A 20,605-nucleotide genomic window follows, 5' to 3' on the forward strand; every position below is an offset into this window, starting at 1 on the left:
GGATGACAGAGCCTCCTCCTTTGACTTTACGGCCACAGAGTGAACTCCTTGGCTTGTGCCAGAAAGGAGGAGAGAAGCCGGGAGACCATTTGCTGGGGCAGTAGGCATACTTCTGACTCACACCTGTGCGGTGCTGCCACCATCAGCTGTGCCAAAAATGCCAGCTGGAGCATGGCGGACTCAGATATTGGCTGTCCTGCACGCAGCCCTTGAAGGGAAGATGTGGGGTGAGGAAGGGATGAGCCTCCCTTGGCCATTTTCTTTGAGGCTTCTTTGGCTGGCTTGGGAATTGATTGGCACACTCACCCCCCTTCCTTTCCTTTCCTTTCCTTTCCTTTCCTTTCCTTTCCTTTCCTTTCCTTTCCTTTCCTTTCCTGTCCTTTCCTTTCCTGTCCTTTCCTTTTTTGGGGTGTGCGTGTGTGTTTCTCCGTCAGATATCAAGGGCTCTCGAGCTGTGTGAGGAGGGTTTCTTGCTCAGTCCCCCTCCCCACACCGCAGCTTAATGATTAACTTTGTTGCGTGAGGTATCGGAAGAGCATCTGCTTCCTGCAAAAAATCAGATTAGCCCCCTGTTTGCTCAGACTATGGCCTGCCGCTGAGGCAGACAGAGACAACTGCATGTGGGCCAGAGAGGCGGGGGAGGGAGCGGGGGGGGGGCAGATTTGCTGCTGTTTTTTGTTTGAACAGTATTTCCCCCCCTTTTTGTAAAGTTGACTAAGGCATTCGACCATGCTGACGACCCTCCCCTCCCAAGCTCTGTCCTCCTGAGGCTGCATCTAGGGCTGCCAACCTCCAGGTACAACCTGGAGCTCTTCTGGACTTAGAACTGCTCTCCAGGAGACAGAGACCAGTTCCTCTGGACACAATGGCTACTTTGGAGGATGGACTTTAGGAGCCCCATTGAAGACTCTCCCCTCCTCCAATCATATCTTCTGGAGGCTGCACCTAGGGTTGCCAGCCTCCAGGTGGGGCTGCAGCCAGTTTGATGTTGTGGTTTAGAGCAGTAGCCTCTAATCTGGAGAACTGGGTTTGATTCCCTCATTCTTCCTCCACATGCAGCCAGCTGGGTGACCTTGGGTTAGTCACAGTTCTCTCTGAGCTCTCTCAACCCATCTACCTCATAGATGCCTGTTGTGGGGAGAGGAAGGGAAGGTGATAGTAAGCTGCTTAGAGACCCACTTGGGTAGCAGAATGCAGGGTACAAATATCTTCCTTCCTTCCTTCCTTCCTTCCTTCCTTCCTTCCTTCCTTCCTTCCTTCCTTCCTTCCTTCCTTCCTTCCTTCCTTCCTTCCTTCTAGTAGATCTGACTTCCAGATGACAGAGAGCAGTTCTCTGGAGCAAATGGCTGCAGGGTGTCCTGTAGGCATTAGAAGCTTCCAAGGGTCACTGTTCAGGCCTTAATCCTCCCCAAATCCCCAGGAATTCCCCAGCCTGGAGTTGGCAACCCTAAAGATTGACCCATGTGGGAAAATTGTTGCAGATGCTGGGAATTGAGGCCACCTGCTCTGCCGCAGAGACGGTTGCTTTGCTTATCACCTTGATGCACGTGATTTTTGAGGTGTCGGTCCTGGAGTGTATTCCACAAAAATGCAGGAAGTGGGACAGTCGGCTGGCAGCTATAATATCCACCTCTGGGATTCCCCTCCCCCCAGACTCTCCATCAACCATAGCACTTTACATGTGCTCAGAGGCATTATTCTGAATCACTCAGCAAATGACGTGGTGAAGTTGGTCATTGACCAACATCCCCAGTTGGGGAGTCTATTTAGAGAGCAGGCCCGGGTAAAAATGTCTTTTAGAAATGTTTAGAATCATAGAGTTGGAAGGGGCCACACAGGCCATCTAGTCCAATTCCCTGCTCAACGCAGGATTAGCCCTAAGCATCCTAAAGCATCCAAGAAAAGTGTGTATCCAACCTTTGCTTGAAGACTGCCAGTGAGGGGGAGCTCACCACCTCCTTAGGCAGCCTATTCCACTACTGAACTACTCCGACTGTGAAATTATTGTTCTGATGATATCTAGCCTATATCGTTGTACTTGTAGTTTAAACCCATTACTGTGTATCCTCTCTTCTGCAGCCAACGGAAACAGCATCCTGCCCTCCTCCAAGTGACAACCTTTCAAATACTTAAAGAGGGCTATCATGTCCCCTCTCAACCTCCTTTTCTCCAGGCTGAACATTCCCAAGTCCCTCAACCTATCTTCATAGGGCTTGGTCCCTTGGCCCCAGATCATCTTCATCGTTCTCCCCTGTACCCTTTCAATTTTATCTACGTCCTTCTTGAAGTGAGGCCTCCAGAACTGCACACAGTACTCCAGGTGTGGTCTGACCAGTGCCGTATACAATGGGACTATGACATCTTGTGATTTAGTGCTCAAGCGCTTGGAGTTTCGGAACGAATTTGAATCTCTCGCTCCCACAAAGCTCGCTGGGTGTCCGTGGGATCCTAACACCCACTCAGCCTCACTTTTCTCACAAGACTGTCATAACATGGCAGAAAGCCCTGAACCCCATTCTGAGTCTCTTCAAGTAGGAGCTCCCAAATTGGGGATCAGGACCCTCAGCTGGGACATGATGCTCTCACTGGTTGGTCATTAGGACAGGAAATAATTGGGCAGAAATGAGAGAGGCAGTTTTGGGATGCTCAGTTGCAAATTTGGGTTCCCTTTATGTGAAACAGTTGTGGAACGAGGCCTCTTGTCCAGTAGTGCTAGACGAGGGTAAGTCAGAAAGTATCGCTACAAAATCATAGAAAGCTTTATTAGACGAACATATCCAAATGTGAAGTTGGTGTTTCTCGACATATCTGCCACTTGAAGGGGTAGTCAAACGCTGGCAGGGGCTCATGGGAATTGTAGTCCATAGACATCTGTACTCTTCAACTTACACCACGTCAAAATGGCAGTTTCAGCACCTTTGGGAGATTCACATCGTGTTCCTCTTAAACGTTCTTTGAGTTTCGGGAACAGAAAGAAGACTGGACCAATTCTGCAAATGTTGGATAATACACTTTCACTGTGTTTTTGCGGCTGGATTTTCCTGTGCGGAACAGGAAAATCCACTTTTAAAGGGCATCAAAAGCACATTATCAAACAGGGGCAGAATGGGCCCAGGAGGGGCAAGACTTAAGGTCTTGGAAATCCCTTCAAGGCCATGTGCGGTGTGGGCCCAGTGTGCCTGGGCACCCCTTGCTGTCTGCACAAAGTGGATGTTCGATGTAAACCGCCCTGAGGGCAGTATGTGAATGTAATAAATAAAAACAAAATCAGGGCTATCGGGTGGACGGGGTCATAGGACGAAGTTCTCATAGGACAGCCCTTGCTAACCTCTAAGGATGGGCAGGTGCATTGTCCAGGTGGGAATAATTCCTCGGCTACAACTTTCCCGGCCTTTTTCTCACCGATGCAGTTGGCAGTTTCCTTTAAACTTCTTCACGATAAGCCCCTGTGATTGTCCATTGTCCTGCAAGATTGTCCATTGTCCTGCTTGGAAGAAAGCTTTGCACATGTGAACTGCAACCCTGATAAAAACAGCTTGGTTCAGTGGTTGAGAGCCAGCTCGGAGTCGTGGTTAATAGTGGTGAACTCTAATTGGAGACCCAGGTTTAATTCCCCACTCCTCCACATTCAGACAGCTGTGTGACCTTGGGTCAGTTCCAGTTTTCTCAGAGCTGTTCTGACTGAGCAGTTTTCTCAGAGCTCTCTCAGCCCCACCCACCTCACAGGGCATTTGTTGTGGGGAGAGGAAGGGAAGGCGATTGTAAGCTGCACTGAGTCTCCTTCAGTGAAAAGCAGGATATAAAACCCAACTCTTTTTCAATAGTTTTTTATATACCTTTGTATATTTGTGTCTGTAGCTAGTCTTGTACCATCCTTTATACCAGTGGTTCTCAACCTTCCTAATGCCGCAACCCTTTATATATAGTTCCTCATGTTGCGGTGACCCCCAACATTAAAATTATGCAAGTGTTCTTTCACAGAAATTAACCTGAAACTGAACAATAGCATGATGATCCATTATTCAAGATTGGATATAAATTGGTTTTTTTTCTGGGGTTTCTCAAGTTCAGCTCTGCCTCTTGTCCCACCATGCCAATCTCACTCTTTTCCGCTGATCCAGACAGACAAACGCTCTATCTCGATCTACCCCGCAAGGCTGTTGTGTGGATGGAGCCCCCCTGGCTCCATCCACACAACATTCTTGCCCTGCCACGACCCTTGTGAAAGGATCATTCAACCCCCAAGGGGGTCCCGACCCTCAGGTTGAGAACCGCTGCTTTATACCATGGTGGAGGTATAAGCTTTTGAAAGTAGACCCTCTCTTGGTTGGATATATGTAAAGGGCCATCAAGCCACAGCTCACATACGTGGCTCTCCAGATGGGGCTTATGAGCCATCAGGAGCTCATGGGAATTGTAGTCTGGACATCTGGAGAGCCACAGTTTGGCCACCCCTGGCCTATATATTTATAAATGCTAAAAATGAAAAAAATATACTTGTTTGGCTTGCATTTTCAGGGAGGAAAAGAATAGCTTGGACTGACTTTGCAGACGGGCCTTGATAAGTAGAGTAGGAGAATCTTCCTTTGGAAAATGACAAATCCTGACCTTAGAGGAAGATGCATGCAGGAGATGGGTCGATTTGAGGGTTAAGAGACAGGGAAATGACGACTGTGGTGGGAATGAAGTCAAGAAGAAAAACTCTTCACGTATGAACAGCCTGTTTTCCCGTATTTCCTCTCTAAAGCAGGCACACGCAGTGGGAAACCCAGTTTATTTATTGCATATTTTTAAATGTCCCTCTCTGCCTCCCAGTTGTTCTGGGTGCTAGTTCTGGGTACAGAATCACCACAGTTTCCCCAGCTTGAGTGTTCAGCTTCCAGGTGGGGCTTTGAGAGCTTCTGGAATCATCTCCAGACTCGAGTTCCCTCCAGAGACAGTGGCTGCTTTGGGAGATGTGGCATGATATCCCGCTGAGGCCCCTCCCCTCCCTGAACTCGGCCCTGCCCAGGCTCCACCCCCAAAGTATTATTTATTTGATTTTTATACTGCCACTCCCATAACTGGCTCACGGCAGTTAACACAATAAAAGCATCCATTAAAATAAATAATAATAATTAAATTAGGGGTGTGGTTTAGTGGGAAAGCATTGGCTTAATTTGCAGAGATCCACCACAGGGACCTAGGAGGTGAGTGAAAGACCCAGGAGAACTGCTGTCAGTCTGAGTAGACAATGCTGATCTTGATGGCCCAGGGGTCTAATTCAGCATAAGGCAGTGTCATGTGTGTTTGTAGGTATTGGGTTAAATATTTAAAAAATCCATTGCTGTGGAAGTACAGAAGCTTTACACAATATCCTTGATCCTTCAAATTCCCCAGTTAAGGGGAATATGCTGTTCAAGCAAATTACAAAGATGATCTGACTCCAACGGAAACAAGAGAAGGAAATTTTACTTGCAAAATATGACACTTAAGCAAATTACAATGATGATCTGACTCCAACGGAGCCTCTTAAGTGTCATATTCACATATAGACATTTAACTGATTGAGAACAGATTAATTCCAGAAAGGCTAATTTGCTACAGCTCCAAGGCCAAGTAAGAGAGAGAAGAAGAAGAAAAGGTTTTATATATAAGATGAAACACAGAAGGCAAGCAAGGGATTGGCAACCAGGGTTCTGGGGAACCCTGGGGTTACAGGAGAGCTCCCCAGGGGATACGTGGCCTTTCCAAGAAGTTTGGGTGGCCGCTGACCTCACTAGACGTCCCTGGAGCTGCCTTCCCCTGTTGCTGCACTATGGAAACTGTAAATGATAGATTGCTTGGCTGGCTCCCGCTTCTGACTTCTGCATCCACTTCTCTGAAGGGGCCTGGCACCACCTCCGGGGTCCTCAAGGCCTGAAAAGCATTTCAGGGGATCCTCCATGGTCAAAAGGTTGAAAAAGGCTTCTAGCCCATGAGAGGGTGGGACTTTGTGCTTGCCCTGCTGGATCACATGCAGAGTTACAAGAATCCAGTCCTTTATGAGGCAGTCTCGTGTGTTTGTGGTTGGGGTCCTAGTCCTGCCTCCAAACTCACCATCAGATGCGTGTTCTTCTCCAGGAATGTCTTGACCCAAAGCTGGCAGCCCCTTTCCCTGACAGCCCTTCTCCTGTCTTTCCACCCAGTTACATGGTGCGGGTGCGGGCCGTGGTGATGATCCGAGACGACTCGAGCGGGGGTTGGGTGCCCATGGGTGGCGGCGGCCTGAGCCATGTGATGATCTGCAAGGTCCGCAGCCTGGAGGAAGGGCGCCACCGGCAGTACCTCATCAGCGGGGAGCGCCTGCGGGACCAGACGGTGAGGTTGGTGGAGGTGGGAGGACGGACCTTTTTTTTGGGGGGGGGGGATGCAGCACTCCTGTGTCAAACCAGCCTGGCTCTGTCCCATCCATTGAAGCAGCCAGTGTAGGCACGCCTTCTCGGTGGTCGCCTCATGAATCTGGAACAACCTCCCCAGGGAGGTGCACCTGTCTCCCCACTTCTGATTTTTAGGAGACAGCTGAAAACAATATTATCGGTTACGTTTTTTATTGGTTAAGGTTATTACTAGCAGTTTTGAGAGGTGGTTTTGAATTTTGGGTTTTTTTTGGGGGGGGGGTTTGGATCTTGGGTGGATCTTGGGTTTATCCTTTATCCTTTACTGAATGCGGTTTATCCGTATGGTAAGCTGCTTTGAGCTCCGTATGGAAGAAAGACAGCAAATAAACAATATAAGTTAAGAAAATACATTTTTCAAAACGGCAGGTGAGGATGTGCATGTGAAGAAGCAGTGATGGCAATTCCGTTGGGTTGCCTGCTGCTTTGGTGCTGGAGCTTTTGGTCCCAAGGCCAGGGCTTCCGTCACCGAGGGGTGGAGGTAGCATCTCTTCTCCACCTTGGGTTGCCAACCTCTGGAGTTCTCCTGGAATTATAACTGGTCTCCTGATTTCACAGATCAATTCCTCTGGAGGAAATGGCAGATTCTGCGGAGGGATGCTGTGGAAGTCCGTCTCTCCAGAGCTCCTACCCTGCTCCAAAATCCATCCTCCCTTTAGTCACTAACCGTAGATCTCCAGGAATTTGCTAAGCTGGAGTTGGCCACCCTGCCCCTATTTATCTGCCATCTGTTATCGCAGTATGAGACAGTCGTGTGGCCAGTCTAAGGGCAGCGTCTGGAGTTAGTGTGCAATGATAACTTGCCCCTAGACTACAGAGGATGCATTCCCCTGAAGCAAACAACAGTTTCAGAAAGTGGCCCTATGGTACACCATAGAGTCTAGGAGAAATGTAATTCCTCGATTGGCATCATATTACCACTGAGCCTCCCTCCCATCCCCTAACACAGGGGTAGACAAACTGCGGCCCTCCAGATGTCCATGGACTACAATTCCCAGGAGCCCCCTGCCAGCGTTGGCAGGGGGCTCCTGGAAATTGTAGTCCATGGACATCTGGAGGGCCGCAGTTTGACTACCCCTGCCCTAACACATCCCTCCCAAGGCACCACCTCCAAATCTTCAGGCCTCCACCCAAGTTTCGGATTGTGGTCATCTGCCTATCCTTTACCCTTCTCCCTTACCTCCCGCAGACCATCCTGGAGTGCACCCTGAAGAGGGACCTTGTCTACAACAAGGTGAACCCCATTTTCCACCACTGGAAAGTGGGGGACAGCAAATTTGGCCTCACTTTTCAAAGCTCTGCAGATGCTGTGGCCTTCGAAAAAGCAGTGCAAGCTGCCCTGGAGGAGATGGCAGAAGGTGAGAGGTCAGGAGGGGGATTGCAGAGGCGCAAGGGGGGTTGCGGGAGGCACCTCTGCTGTTTTTGGAGCCTGCCAGCATGCCAGGAGGAGGAGGAAATGAGCAGAAGGGCGAAGACTGTGAGCTCGGAAGGCTCACCAGTCCACTGAAGTCCCTCTTCAGATAGAGGCGTACCAGGCAGCCTCAAGGAAGGCTGTTTACTTAGAAAATTCGGGGTGCCTTTTTGCTGTTAGAAGTTTCATTTTATTGTATTATTATAGTATTGCATTTTTGTAGTTTACTCTGTTGTAAACCGCCACAAGCCAGCTGGCCCAAGAGCAGCGGTAAACAAACTTGGTAGGTAGGTAGGTAGGAAGGTAGGTAGGTAGGAAGGTAGGTAGGTAGGGTTTCCTGATCCTTTGGAGCTACCCCTGCGGGGAGCAGGAAGGAACAGAAGTGATGCAGACATGTTGGGGAGTAAAGCTCTGGCTTTGGGGCAAAAACTCTGTGGTAGAATTAGCTTCTTGCATAGAGTTTTTGCCCCCGAACCATAGCATCTCCCCCCCCCCCTGTGCCTATATCACGGGGTGTTCTGAAAGCGGAAACTCTACCAGGGAGGTCTGCCAACATTAATCGATCTGCGACTGCATCTCCTGTCTCTTTACATTGCTGGAAAGGAGGGAGAGATGAACTGGATCAGGGCCAGGGTGTGGAGCAGATGAGAGATTTTGCTGTCTCCTGTTTGCCACTTTCCATATTCAGATTCCCCACCCGCACAAGCGCTGTGTTCAGATAGGAAAAAAATATCCTGTTTTGGTTACCGTGTTTATATTCTAAGAACCAGTTTGGGGAGGAGATTTTCAGACGAGGAGTGTAGACAAGGACTGTATTAAAGAAAACAATTCCTAGAAACGTAAAGAGAATGCTTCACAGGATAGCCATGTTGGCCTGTACCACAGGTAGTGGCCGTGTTAGAACAGAGTTCCAGTCATTGATTTCCAACACCTGTTTCTTCCCTGAGGCGGTTCCTATACATGCTCCAAAGTGTTACACTAACACTGATGTGATAAGGAAAAAAAATCACAGAATCACAGAAACATAGAGTTGGAAGGGGCCACACAGGCCATCTAGTCCAACCCCCTGCTCAACGCAGGATCAGCCGAAAGCATCCTAAAGCATCCAAGAAAAGTGTGTATCCAACCTTTGCTTGAAGACGGCCCGTGAGGTGGAGCTCACCACCTCCTTAAGCAGCCTATTCCACTGCTGAACTAAAATATGTTAGCTTTTGAAATAGACCATTATTACCCCTGCTATTCTTACTATGCCTGGCCAGTGCCCTCTGCTTGATGGAAGCATGTCCAGGATACATCCCAGGATCCTTTGCAGTGTTTCACAACATTTTAGATGACTCTTAAGTTTAGACAGGCATCTGGCTGCTGACAAAGAGCCCTGGGGAAGTTCACTAAAGAGGCAACACAGTGCAGCCGGTAAGAGTGCCAAGGATGAAACTCCCCGAGCTCTGCTTAGCCTACCAAGTAGGGTTGTTGTGCGGGTGACATAGAAGCAGAGAGGACCTGCAGGGTACCAATGCATTCTTCAGGGGGTTGGACTAAATGACCCTAGAGATCCCTTTCAGCTCTGATTCTATGACACAGATTTCTCTGTGCAGGTATGTTTTTTAAAATTTTACTTCTAATGTTATTTCTTCTGCTGTTCTCTTAGGGTCCCTCTCGCCTTCCTCCTCCTCCTCCTCCTCGCAGGGTGACGCCAGTGGAATGGATGAAGCTCTTGCAGTAAGTGGCCATTTTCTGAGTGCAGGCTCCTTCTATGCACGTTTCTCCTCTGCCTGAAATGAAATTCGGCAGCAATGCAGAGAAATCTTTGCTTTAAAAAAGAACAAAATGCTTCTATCTGTCCTAGGTGTAACCTGCACAGAGCTTTTATTCCAACCCCAGATCGATTCAGTCCCTGCCCTCTACACAGAATGCAATTTCTGTTTGGATTTTGGGCGATTTAAATTTTCCTTCTGCAGCAAGAAGGATTGATCCGGAGTGACCCTACCTTTATGGTGCGATATCTTAGAGTGCTTTTAATACTCAATATTTAAAGGCTGTTTCGAATCTGGGCTCTCCTCCGTGGCAGAGGACTCGTGATTGGCCGCAGGTAGTCATGTGACAAACTTGCCTTAAAGGAACAGCCCCTAATTTCTCTCAACTTCTGTCGGTCCTGGATTTTTTCTCCCTTCTCTGCCTTTTTTGATCCTCTCCCACCCACCCCCTCCAAGAAAAGAAAGAGGCTCCCTGCTTGGCTCCTCTCCCCCCACCCTTCAAGAAAAGAAAGAAAGAGGCATGGCTCCCCCCCCTTCTGAACTACCCTAACCACATGCAGAACACTTTCCTGTTTCAATGGGGAGGGGGGGGAGAGGAAGATCCGAGTTCAAAGCGATCTGAATTCAACAGGATTGACAATGGAATAAACAAAGTAAGTGCAGAGTCTGCCCTAGTCTCTAAGAGAAGCCATCTGAGCTCAGGCCGGTGGTCCATCCCGCCCAACACTCTGTGTCACACAGTGGCCAAAACTCAGGGAAGATTAGGAGGTCCACCACAGGGACAGAACTCCAGAAGCTCTCCCGTTGTGGCCCCCAAGCACGAGAAACACAAAGAACATCACTGCTCCAATCAGGGTGTTCCATCTAGACCTGGTGGTTAACAACCTCTGTTCCGTATGTTTATCCAATATAGAGAGGGTAAAAAGGGTGTTGCCAGCATACGTGGAAATTTCAGGGGAATGACTAGGCTGAAGAGCAGGGGTACCTAGAATTCCAACCTTGGGCCCCTAATCAGATCCACTCCCACACGAAGAAGCAGTTCAAGGCTTGCCATGCCTTTGCTAATGGCCTTAGAACTGAATGTTCACTTTCAGAATCTGACTGGAGACTTTGTTCCACCACCTCCGAGTCACTAGGGGGCGCTGTGCTGCAGGAGGTTGTCTAAGGGAGCCATCCAAGGACATTGGTAAGTGGGCACTCTCTGGATAACACGACCTCTGCAGTGCTCTCTCTCTCTCTCTCTCTCTCTCTCTCTCTCTCTCTCTCTAGGTGCACACAGACAGTGAGTCTTCATCTAATAGTCGGAAGGAAATGCTTCCCAAGCCCGTCACTATTGTGACCAGCGAGTCTTCGTCCAGCTGCTACCTGCGTTCGCCTGTCTCAGAAGAGTTCTCCTTTGGCACGGCGCAAGGGGCAGTGTCTGCGGGGCAGGTACATGGCTGGGGATGGGTGGTCGTGTCGTTCACACACACACGCACACTACATCGAGGAATCTTCTAAAACTTTGTAGCAGGCTTGCAATGTAGGCCGTCAGTTACGGTGAGTAGAAACTTCCTCCAGGTGAGCCACTGTTCTCTGTTTATGGTTATGATCTGTCAACCAGTTATCGATCCACCTGACAGAATTAGGATCCATACCAACTTGTCAACAAGAATATCATGCGGAACCTTATCAAACACTTTACTGAAATCCAGATAAACTATGTACATGGCATTCCCCTGATCCTGCAAGGTAGTCACTTTCTTAAAAAAAGAGACAAGGAAGGAGATAAGGAAAGCAATATGCAAGGAAGTAGTTATCAATAATGCTGTATTGCAAGAAACATTTAATAAGAAAAATATTTAGGACATTTTCAATTTTTTACCACTGAGAAGCCCCTGAAATCCCCAGAAGTGTCGCAATCATGCAGAATATGGTTGGGAAGCGGAGCTGTGGACACGCCCACCCAGGGCCCCTCCCCTCCAGGCCAAGCATTGACTGGTTGGGGAGGGGGTGGGTGAGTCGATCATATATGATCATATTGCCCAATAAAAGTTTTAACAAATTTTAAAAATATGTTCAAAAATTAATTAACTCCAACTCATTCAGGAAACCCTTCCAGGGCCATCAAGAAGCCCTAGGCCAGTGGTTCTTAACTTTCCTAATGCCGCGACCCTTTAATACAGTTCCTCATGTTGGGGTGACCCCAACCATAAAATGATGCAAGGGTTCTTTCACAGAAATTAAACCGAAACTGAACAATGGCGTGAAGATCCACTGTTCAGGATTGTATGTAAATTGTTTTTTTCCAAGGGTTTCTCAGTTCAGTTCTGCCTCTTGTCCCACCGTGCCGATCTCGCTCTTTTCCGCTGCTCCAGACAGACAAACACTCTGTCGCAATCTACCCCGGCCAAGCTGCTCACCCTTGTGAGAAGGACATTCAACCCCCGAAGGGGTCCCAACTCCCAGGTTGACAATTACTGCCCTAGGCTTTCATGAAACCCTGGTTGAGTGGGTCTTTTTTGTACAGATAGAAGAAGAAGAGTTCTTAGATTCCGCTTTTCTCTACCAGAAGGAGTCTCCAATTGTCTTCCCATCGCCTTCCCTTTCCTCTCCCCAGAACAAACACCCGGTGAAGGAGGTCAGGCGGAGAAAGCCCTGCCCTGATATCACTGTTGGTTCTTATATGCCACTTTTCTCTACCCAAAGGAGTCTCAAAGCAGCTTACAATCGCCCTCCCTTTCCTCTCCCCACAACAGACACCCTGTGAGGGAGGTGAGGCTGAGAGAGCCCTGATATTACTGAAGAAGAGTTAGAATCATGGAATCATAGAATCATAGAGTTGGAAGGGACCATACAGGCCATCTAGTCCAACCCCCTGCTCAACGCAGGATCAGCCCAAAGCATCCTAAAGCATCCAAGAAAAGTGTGTATCCAACCTTTGCTTGAAGACTGCCAGTGAGGGGGAGCTCACCACCTCCTTAGGCAGCCTATTCCACTGCTGAATTACTCTGACTGTGAAATTTTTTTCCTGATATCTAGCCTATATCGTTATACTTGTAGTTTAAACCCATTACTGTGTGTCCTTTCCTCTGCAGCCAACGGAAACAGCATCCTGCCCTCCTCCAAGTGACAACCTTTCGAATACTTAAAGAGGGCTATCATGTCCCCTCTCAACCTCCTTTTCTCCAGGCTGAACATTCCCAAGTCCCTCAACCTATCTTCATAGGGCTTGGTGCCTTGGCCCCAGATCATCTTCGTTGCTCTCCTCTGTACCCTTTCAATTTTATCTACATCCTTCTTGAAGTGAGGCCTCCAGAACTGCACACAGTACTCCAGGTGTGGTCTGACCAGTGCTGTATACAATGGGATTATGACATATTGTGATTTTGATGTGATGCCCCTGTACCCCAAGGTCTCGTTCACACACAGTGCTACCTAGAAGCGTATCCCCCATCCAGTAGGCATGCTTTTCATTTTTCTGACCCAGATGCAGAACTTTACACTTATCTTTATTAAACTGCATCTTGTCCTCATTTGCCCATTTTTCCATTGTGTTCAGATCTCATTGAACTCTGTCTCTATTTACCGAAGTATTTGCCAGTCCTCCCAATTTGGTGTCATCTGCAAACTTGATGAGTAGTTCCTCCACCCCCTCATCTAGATCATTAATAAATATGTTAAAAAGTACTGGGCCGAGCACCGAGCTCTGAGGTACCCCGCTACTCACCTCCCTCCAGTCTGATGAAACACCATTGACAACGGTTCTTTGAGTGCGGTTCTCTAACCAATTCCCTATCCACCTAACACAATCCAGCAAGCCTGTTACTTGGTCAAAAAAAGAAACCAGGTTGGTCTGACAGGACCTGTTGGAGACAAATCCATGCTGACTTCCTTGGATCACCAAATTGTCCTCCAGATGTTTACAGATCGCTCCCTTTAATATCTGCTCCATTATCTTCCCCACAACAGAGGTCAGACTCACTGGTCTGTAGTTTCCTGGGTCATCCTTCCTCCCTTTTTTGAAGATCGGAATAACATTTGCTCTCTTCCACTCCTCCGGGACATCTCCAGTCCTTAAAGAGGTTCCGAAGATGATGGACAAGGGCTGTGCAAGTTCTCCGGAAAGTTCTTTGAGCACTCTCGGGTGCATTTCATCCAGCCCAGGGGATTTGAACTCATCCAGTGCAGCTAAATGCCTCTCGACAACCTCTCTATCCATGTCAACCTGCCACCCAGACACTATCCTTTGGCTACTGCTATCTCTAGATGTGCCTAAACCCTTTGACCTGTGGGAAAAAACAGATGTAAAATAGGCGCTTATCCTTTCTGCTTTCTCTGCATCTTCCGTTAGAGTTTGTCCATCCGCACCCAACAGCGGGCCTATTGCCTCCTTTAATTTACGTTTGCTCCTCACATAACTGAAAAATCTTTTCTTGTTACAATGGGCTTCCCTGGCCAATCTTAGCTCACTTTCAGCTTTGGCCTTTCTGATGATTGATCTACAGTGCCTAGTAACCTGTAGGTACTCTTCTTTAGAGCTCTGTCCTTCCCTCCATTTCCTGAACATTTTCCTTTTCTTTCTTAGTTCCTCTTGAAGTTCTCTGTTCATCCAGATAAAGCTCCTGCAGTGTTTTCTTCTTTCTGGGATAGTCATTGATTGAGCATGCAATAGCTCTTGTTTGAGTAGCACCCACCTTTCACATGCTCCCTTCCCTTCCAGCATTCTTGTCGGTTCTCCTTCTTTTAAAAAGCTAGAACTCCAGGGCAGTAGCTGATGGGCAGTAGGTTTGGGACAGACAAAAGGAAATACTACTTTACACAGACAGTGATTAAAACATGGGCCCATTCCGCACAAGGACCAATGTTGCCAATTGGTTTCACAAAGCAATAATGCTATTTTAAATAGTGGAATCTCGGCGTTCCGCATACCTTCATTTATAGTGGAATCCAGTCGTGTTTCATTCGTTCCCCACAGGTTTCCGGTCTCGAAGGAATCGCTAGAAAGTAAGCGATTTTTTTCTGTGCTTGTTCCCACCCCTGGCCATCAATCAAACGAACAGCCAATGGGCGGTTGTTATCATGCTCCCGAAAAGCCCCTTTCCCTTTAAGTGGTGGTCCCCAACTAAGGGGGACCGCGAAGGCCCTGGCACTGGGCTGCGGTTCCCTGCCTCCGTAGGGCCACGCCGAGCTGCACATGCGCGTTTGCACCATGCGTGGCCGGGTCGTGCATGCGCAATGCACGGCCGCAAATGCGCATGTGTGGGAGTGCCGCTAATGTGCATGCGCGGGAGTACCGCAAGTGCGCATGCGTGGGAGTGCCGCGTGTGCGTGTACACACAAGCGTGCATGTGGCATGCGCGCCGGGCGATCGCCCTCCCCGCTGTCGTCGGTCCGCAGCCTGGAAAAGGTTGCAGACCACTGTCTTTAAGCACAGTTAAAAACAACAAACACACGATTCAACGAATATGCCTTGATTCTTCCTAACGTAGAGGCCCATCTAGCTGGCGTGTGAGCTGGCGAGTCATCGTTACCACGCTCCCCCGAGTGGAAAAAATATCCCCCCCCCTGCACGGGCGCGATTTTTGGCCGAAATTAAAGGGAACTGGCAAACAGGGGGCTGTGTTGTGCTTGGGGACTTAGGGGAGCTTTAAAGCACTTCTGTGGAGGGACTGTGGCCGGAGAAGCCTCGCTGGGTGAATGAAGCCTCGCTGGTTCGTTGCTTTCCCCGCTCACTCCAAGGAAAAAAAATAGCGATTGCTTCGCCGGAAGTTCGGAGGAGAGAGCCATGGAGAGGGACTTTGTTGTAGCTGCTACATTGAGAACACACAGGTCTTTTTCGCAAGTGTTGCGGGTTGTTGGCAGGAATGTAGCTATTTTCTGAGGGTGAATCCACTTTTCTGGGCTCCCCGGAAATCGCTACAACAAAGCGATTTTTGCGCTAGTGTTGCAGGAGTGTTGCAGATTGCCCACGGCGTCATGCGGAACGTAGTTTTACTGGCGAAAACAAAATGTAAGACTAGTGCTATATTAAAGTTGTGCGGAATGGACCATGGAATTCAATGCCAGAGGATGTCAGGATGTCCACGTGAATAAACAGCTTTAAACAGGGATTAGGTAGATTAATCGGGAACAAGTCTATCAGTAGCTACTAGCCATGGTGACTGTGCGGAACCTCCACAATTAGAAGCATTAGTCCTCTGAATCCCTGAGCTAGGAGGCAGCATCAGGGGAAGGACACAGAGGCTGTGTCCTGATGTTGGCCCTCCAGGCAGACTTGTTGGCCCCTGTGTGAGACAGGAGGCTGGACTAGGTGGACGCTCCCTGGTCTGACCCAGCAGGGCTCTCTGATGTCCTTATGAAGGCCTCGGCCTCCCTGCCCAGTGGCTGGCCCTTCAAAGGGAATGGTTGGCTATGGTGTGAGACAAGATGCTGGAGGAGGAGCAGTGGATGTTGTTAGGGTCACAGCTAGGGATCCTTCCCCCGCCCTACACACACACATAGGATTACTATTCCAATACTCCCAGAAGAAAAGGAAGGACTACCCATCTATCTGAAGTCTTGGCTTGCCCAGAGTGGCTTGAGCCTGTGGCTCTTAAGACCTGGGTTCAAGTTCTACTTTTTTAGTGCAAACCAGCCATTATATCATTTCTGTATTTCGTCACTCCCTGCCCCATTTTTCAGGTCCAGCCGCAGCTTCTACAGCAGCTGACCCTCCCGGATGAAGAGGACCTGGAGAGCATCACCCCCTGCAAAGATTTGTGGGTGACCAAGGGCTATGAGGATTACCGGCGGGCCGTGGTTCAGAAGCGCCAGCCCGACCCCGACAAGATCGACATGTGCGTGCACTTTGAGAAGGCCGGGGTGAGCGGCAGCAAGTCTCCGCGAGAGAAGGAGTATTGCCTCCCACCTGGCGCAGAAGGGCGACTCAAGGACCCCAAGGCCTCTCCCTCTTGCCGCATCCACGGTGCCCCGTCACCCCCCAAGCACAAATCCCTGAAGGACCAGCAGCAGCTACAGGGGGCCGGCGGGGTGGAGGAAGACACGGTGCCTTCGCGCTGCGTCTACTGCCAGGACGTCTTTAACAATGAAGACAACGGGCGTGGGCAGTGCCAGGATGCACCCGACCCCATTGGCCGGTGCGTCTACCAGTTCACCTGTATGTGGTGCGCCGAGAGCATGCTCTACCACTGCATGTCGGACTCAGAAGGAGAGTATTCGGACCCTTGCTCCTGTGACACCGGCCACCCGCACTTCTGCGTCCGCTGGATGGCCTTGGTCACGCTGTCCCTCGTGGTCCCGTGCATGTGCTGCTACTTACCCCTCCACGCCTGCCACTGGTGCGGGGAGCATTGCGGCTGCTGCGGAGGAAAGCACAAGGCAGTGCGGTGAGCCCGGCCGGATCCGAAGCGGGGCGCTCGGTCAGAGCCACGGGGCGGTTGGCAGGGGCCGGGTGGCTTGTGGGGAAGCCAGAGGCTCGCTGGGGATCCGTCCCCTCCAACCTCTCTCTCCCTCTCCTCTCGTGTCACTTTTGGGAAAGAGGAGATGGTGTTCAAGGCTGTTAGGTGGGATTTTCGTTTTTCATTTTCCCTGATTGGAAACGGCGGACTTAGAACAATATAGCAGAAATGAGAAAAGGCTGCGAGAGGGGAAGGGCTCAGGAAACCCTGCTGCAAGGTGCTCCTGGGCTCAGCAGCCTGCTCTCCTAGCGAGGGCGGCCCTCCTGTTCTCCTTACCCCGTGGGGGATAGAGATTAAACCTATCTATAAATACATACATGCACACACACACACACACATATATTATGGGGGGAGGGGATTAATGCGCAGCAGGGAAGGGAACCAATGTTTACCTGTGAATTTTTAACCCAAAATTTGAATGCTACCTGTGATATCCATGAAATCTGGTGGGCTTTCCTATCACATTCCACTGTCTGTAGAAACACTGCCACATTTAGGCCGATGCAGGCCTGTGTGGTGTGATGCTCAGGGGTAGTCAAACTGCAGTCCTCCAGAGGTCCATGGACTACAGTTCCCATGAGCCCCTGCCAGCAAACGCTGGCAGGGGCTCATGGGAATTGTAGTCCATGGACCTCTGGAGGGCCGCAGTTTGACTACACCTGCCTAGACCACTGTGTGTCCCCCCAGCTCTCCCTATTTGCAGCCCTAGGCAGGCAGCAAAAGAAGAAGGGCTGGTTTTTTTAACCCCCTTTTCACTACCTGAGTGCATCCCAAAGTGGCTTCCAATCGCCTTCCCCTCCTCTCCCCACAAGAGACACCCTATGAGGGAGGTGGAGCTGAGAGAGCTCTGAGAGAACTGGGACCAGCCCAATGTCATGGAGGATGTGGAGGAGGAGCAGGGGATCAAACCCAGTTCTCCAGATTATAGGCCGTCATTCTTAACCACTATACCAAGTTATGGCCTTTGCATGCCCAGGGAAATGCTGATCACCAATATGGGGTCAGGAGATGAATTTCCTCCAGGTCAAACTGGCCAGGGATTCTGTTGTTGTTGTTGTTGGTTTTGGGGGGGGCATCATCTGGGCATGGAATTGGGGTCACTGTGGTTGGGCAGGTTATTGTGAGTTTCCTGCATTCTGCAGGGGGGTTGGACTAGATGACCCTGGAGACCCCTTCCAATTCTTTGATGGCTCTGAAGGGCGGGGGCAACCAGGCCAGGATTTGTACAGATTTGTAACAGGCCTCCCTGCTGGATCTGACCAGGGATCCATCCAGTCCAGCTCCCCATCTCACCCAGTGGCCAACAACAGGTTATAGAGGCTGAGGGTTTCCTCTTGGGTTGCTTCCTGACTTTGGGGTTCAGACCCTCTGAAGGCAGAGGTTCCCCTCAGCCCCCATGGCTAGCAGCTGTTGATAGACTTCTCCTACGTTATTTAACATTTTGTTGAAATGCTTGGCCTGTTTTACTCAAACAAGAGCTCAAGGGTTGAGGTTTGTAGGGAGTGGAAGGAGAGGGCCACATCTGTATATTCACCTGGTTTTGAGCACTTCGAACTGGCTGGCAACTCATCCTGTTTCCTGTGCCGGTGGAAAACACGTCCTTCCTTCCCATTGGGAATATCCTTTGAAAGTCAACAGAGCTCTCCCTCCCATCAGCTCAGACTACTCCTGGAACACTGGGGAGACCTTGGATTGTCAGTGAATGCCTGAAGGAGTCAGCAGGGAGCTGATTCCTGCCTGAATGTGGGGAAACAAATGGGCCGGCAAGCAGAAATCACTGGCTTCCAGGACAGCCTTCATGGTGGTGAATCACAAGCTAAGTGAACCTGGCATAAAGCGTATGTTTGCCCATGCATGCTGCTCAGCCAATCCCTGGGGGCAGGATAGGGCAGCTCCTCTTTACACATCAAGACCTTCCCTTCAGCTTGGTGTAGTGGTTAGGAGTGCGGACTTCTAATCTGGCATGCCGGGTTCGATTCTGCCCTCCCCCACATGCAGCCAGCTGGGTGACCTTGGGCTCGCCACGGCACTGATAAAGCTGTTCTGATGAAGCAGTAATATCAGGGCTCTCTCAGCCTCACCCACCCCACAGGGTGTCTGTTGTGGGGAGAGGAATGGGAAGGCGACTGTAAGCCGCTTTGAGCCTCCTCCGGGTAGGGAAAAGCGGCATATAAGAACCAACTCTTCTTCTTCTTCATCCCACAGCCTTTCAGTTTGGGGAAAAATAACACCAGGAGTCTTTTCTGTGTGCTGGTTTTATCCAGTTGAGCACCAGGCCCAAATCCATTCACCTACATATAGTAGTAGATTTTTCACTGGGTTCTATGGAGTAAGGGTTTAGGGAGTATTTTTAAAGGATGCCCCCTTCAACAGTCACATCAGTGGACCTCCCGATGGCTCCTCGGTTTTGGCCACTGTGTGACGCGAAGTATTGGACTGGATGGGCCATTGGCCTGATCCATGATGGAAGGCTCTGCCTGGGGCAGTGATGCCCTGCATTCTTGGTGCTTGGGAGGGTTTCTGGAGTTCTGGCCACACTAGTAGACCTGGGTTTTGACCACTGTATGTTCATAGAATCATAGAATCATAGAGTTGGAAGGGGCCATACAGGCCATCTAGTCCAACCCCCTGCTCAACGCAGGATTAGCCCTAAGCATCCTAAAGCATCCAAGAAAAGTGTGTATCCAACCTTTGCTTGAAGACTTCCAGTGAGGGGGCACTCACCACCTCCTTAGGCAGCCTATTCCACTGCTGAACGACTCTGACTGAGAAAAACTTTTTCCTGATATCTAGCCTATATCGTTGTACTTGAAGTTTAAACCCATTACTGCGTGTCCTTTCCTCTGCAGCCAGCAGAAACAGCATCCTGCCCTCCTCCAAGTGACAACCTTTCAAATACTTAAAGAGGGCTATCATGTCCCCTCTCAACCTCCTTTTCTCCAGGCTGAACATTCCCAAGTCCCTCAACCTATCTTCATAGGGCTTGGTCCCTTGGCCCCAGATCATCTTCGTCGCTCTCCTCTGTACCCTTTCAATTTTATCGATGTCCTTCTTGAAGTGAGGCCTCCAGAACTGCACACAGTACTCCAGGTGTGGTCTGACCAGTGCCGTATACAATGGGACTATGACATCTTGTGATTTTGATGTGATGCCTCTGTTGATACAGCCCAAAATGGCATTTGCCTTTTTTACCGCTGCATCACACTGCCTGCTCATGTTTAGTTTACAATCCACAAGTACCCCAAGGTCTCGTTCACACACAGTGCTACCTAGAAGCGTATCCCCCATCCAGTAGGCATGCTTTTCATTTTTCTGACCCAGATGCAGAACTTTACACTTATCTTTATTAAATTGCATCTTGTTCTCATTTGCCCATTTTTCCATTGTGTTCAGATCTCGTTGAACTCTGTCTCTATCTTCCGGAGTATTTGCCAGTCCTCCCAATTTGGTGTCATCTGCAAACTTGATGAGTAGTCCCTCCACCCCCTCATCTAGATCATTAATAAATATGTTAAAAAGTACCGGCCCGAGCACCGAACCCTGAGGTACCCCGCTACTCACCTCTCTCCAGTCTGATGAAACACC

At 49.6% G+C, this 20,605-nt stretch overlaps 1 protein-coding gene across 4 annotated transcripts in view; it reads left to right on the forward strand.

The window, feature by feature from the left end:
- LOC143837081 (sprouty-related, EVH1 domain-containing protein 1-like) overlaps positions 1–20,060 on the forward strand; it is a 37,828-nt gene extending 17,768 nt beyond the window's left edge. For 3 of the 4 annotated variants that reach the window (XM_077336544.1, XM_077336543.1, XM_077336545.1), the window contains exons 2-6: positions 6,168–6,339; positions 7,606–7,774; positions 9,476–9,546; positions 10,851–11,012; positions 16,245–20,060. In XM_077336544.1, the coding sequence (XP_077192659.1) occupies positions 6,172–6,339; positions 7,606–7,774; positions 9,476–9,546; positions 10,851–11,012; positions 16,245–16,952 (1,278 nt within the window). In that variant the 5' untranslated portion in view covers positions 6,168–6,171 and the 3' untranslated portion in view covers positions 16,953–20,060. Of the gene's footprint in view, positions 1–6,167; positions 6,345–7,605; positions 7,775–9,475; positions 9,547–10,850; positions 11,013–16,244 lie in introns of all 4 variants that reach the window. The other variant, XM_077336542.1, reaches the window with a different exon arrangement.
- Positions 20,061–20,605: the final 545 nt, after the last annotated feature.

Source organism: Paroedura picta, chromosome 5, assembly GCF_049243985.1.
Source record: "Paroedura picta isolate Pp20150507F chromosome 5, Ppicta_v3.0, whole genome shotgun sequence".
Classification (NCBI taxonomy): Eukaryota; Metazoa; Chordata; class Lepidosauria; order Squamata; family Gekkonidae; genus Paroedura; species Paroedura picta.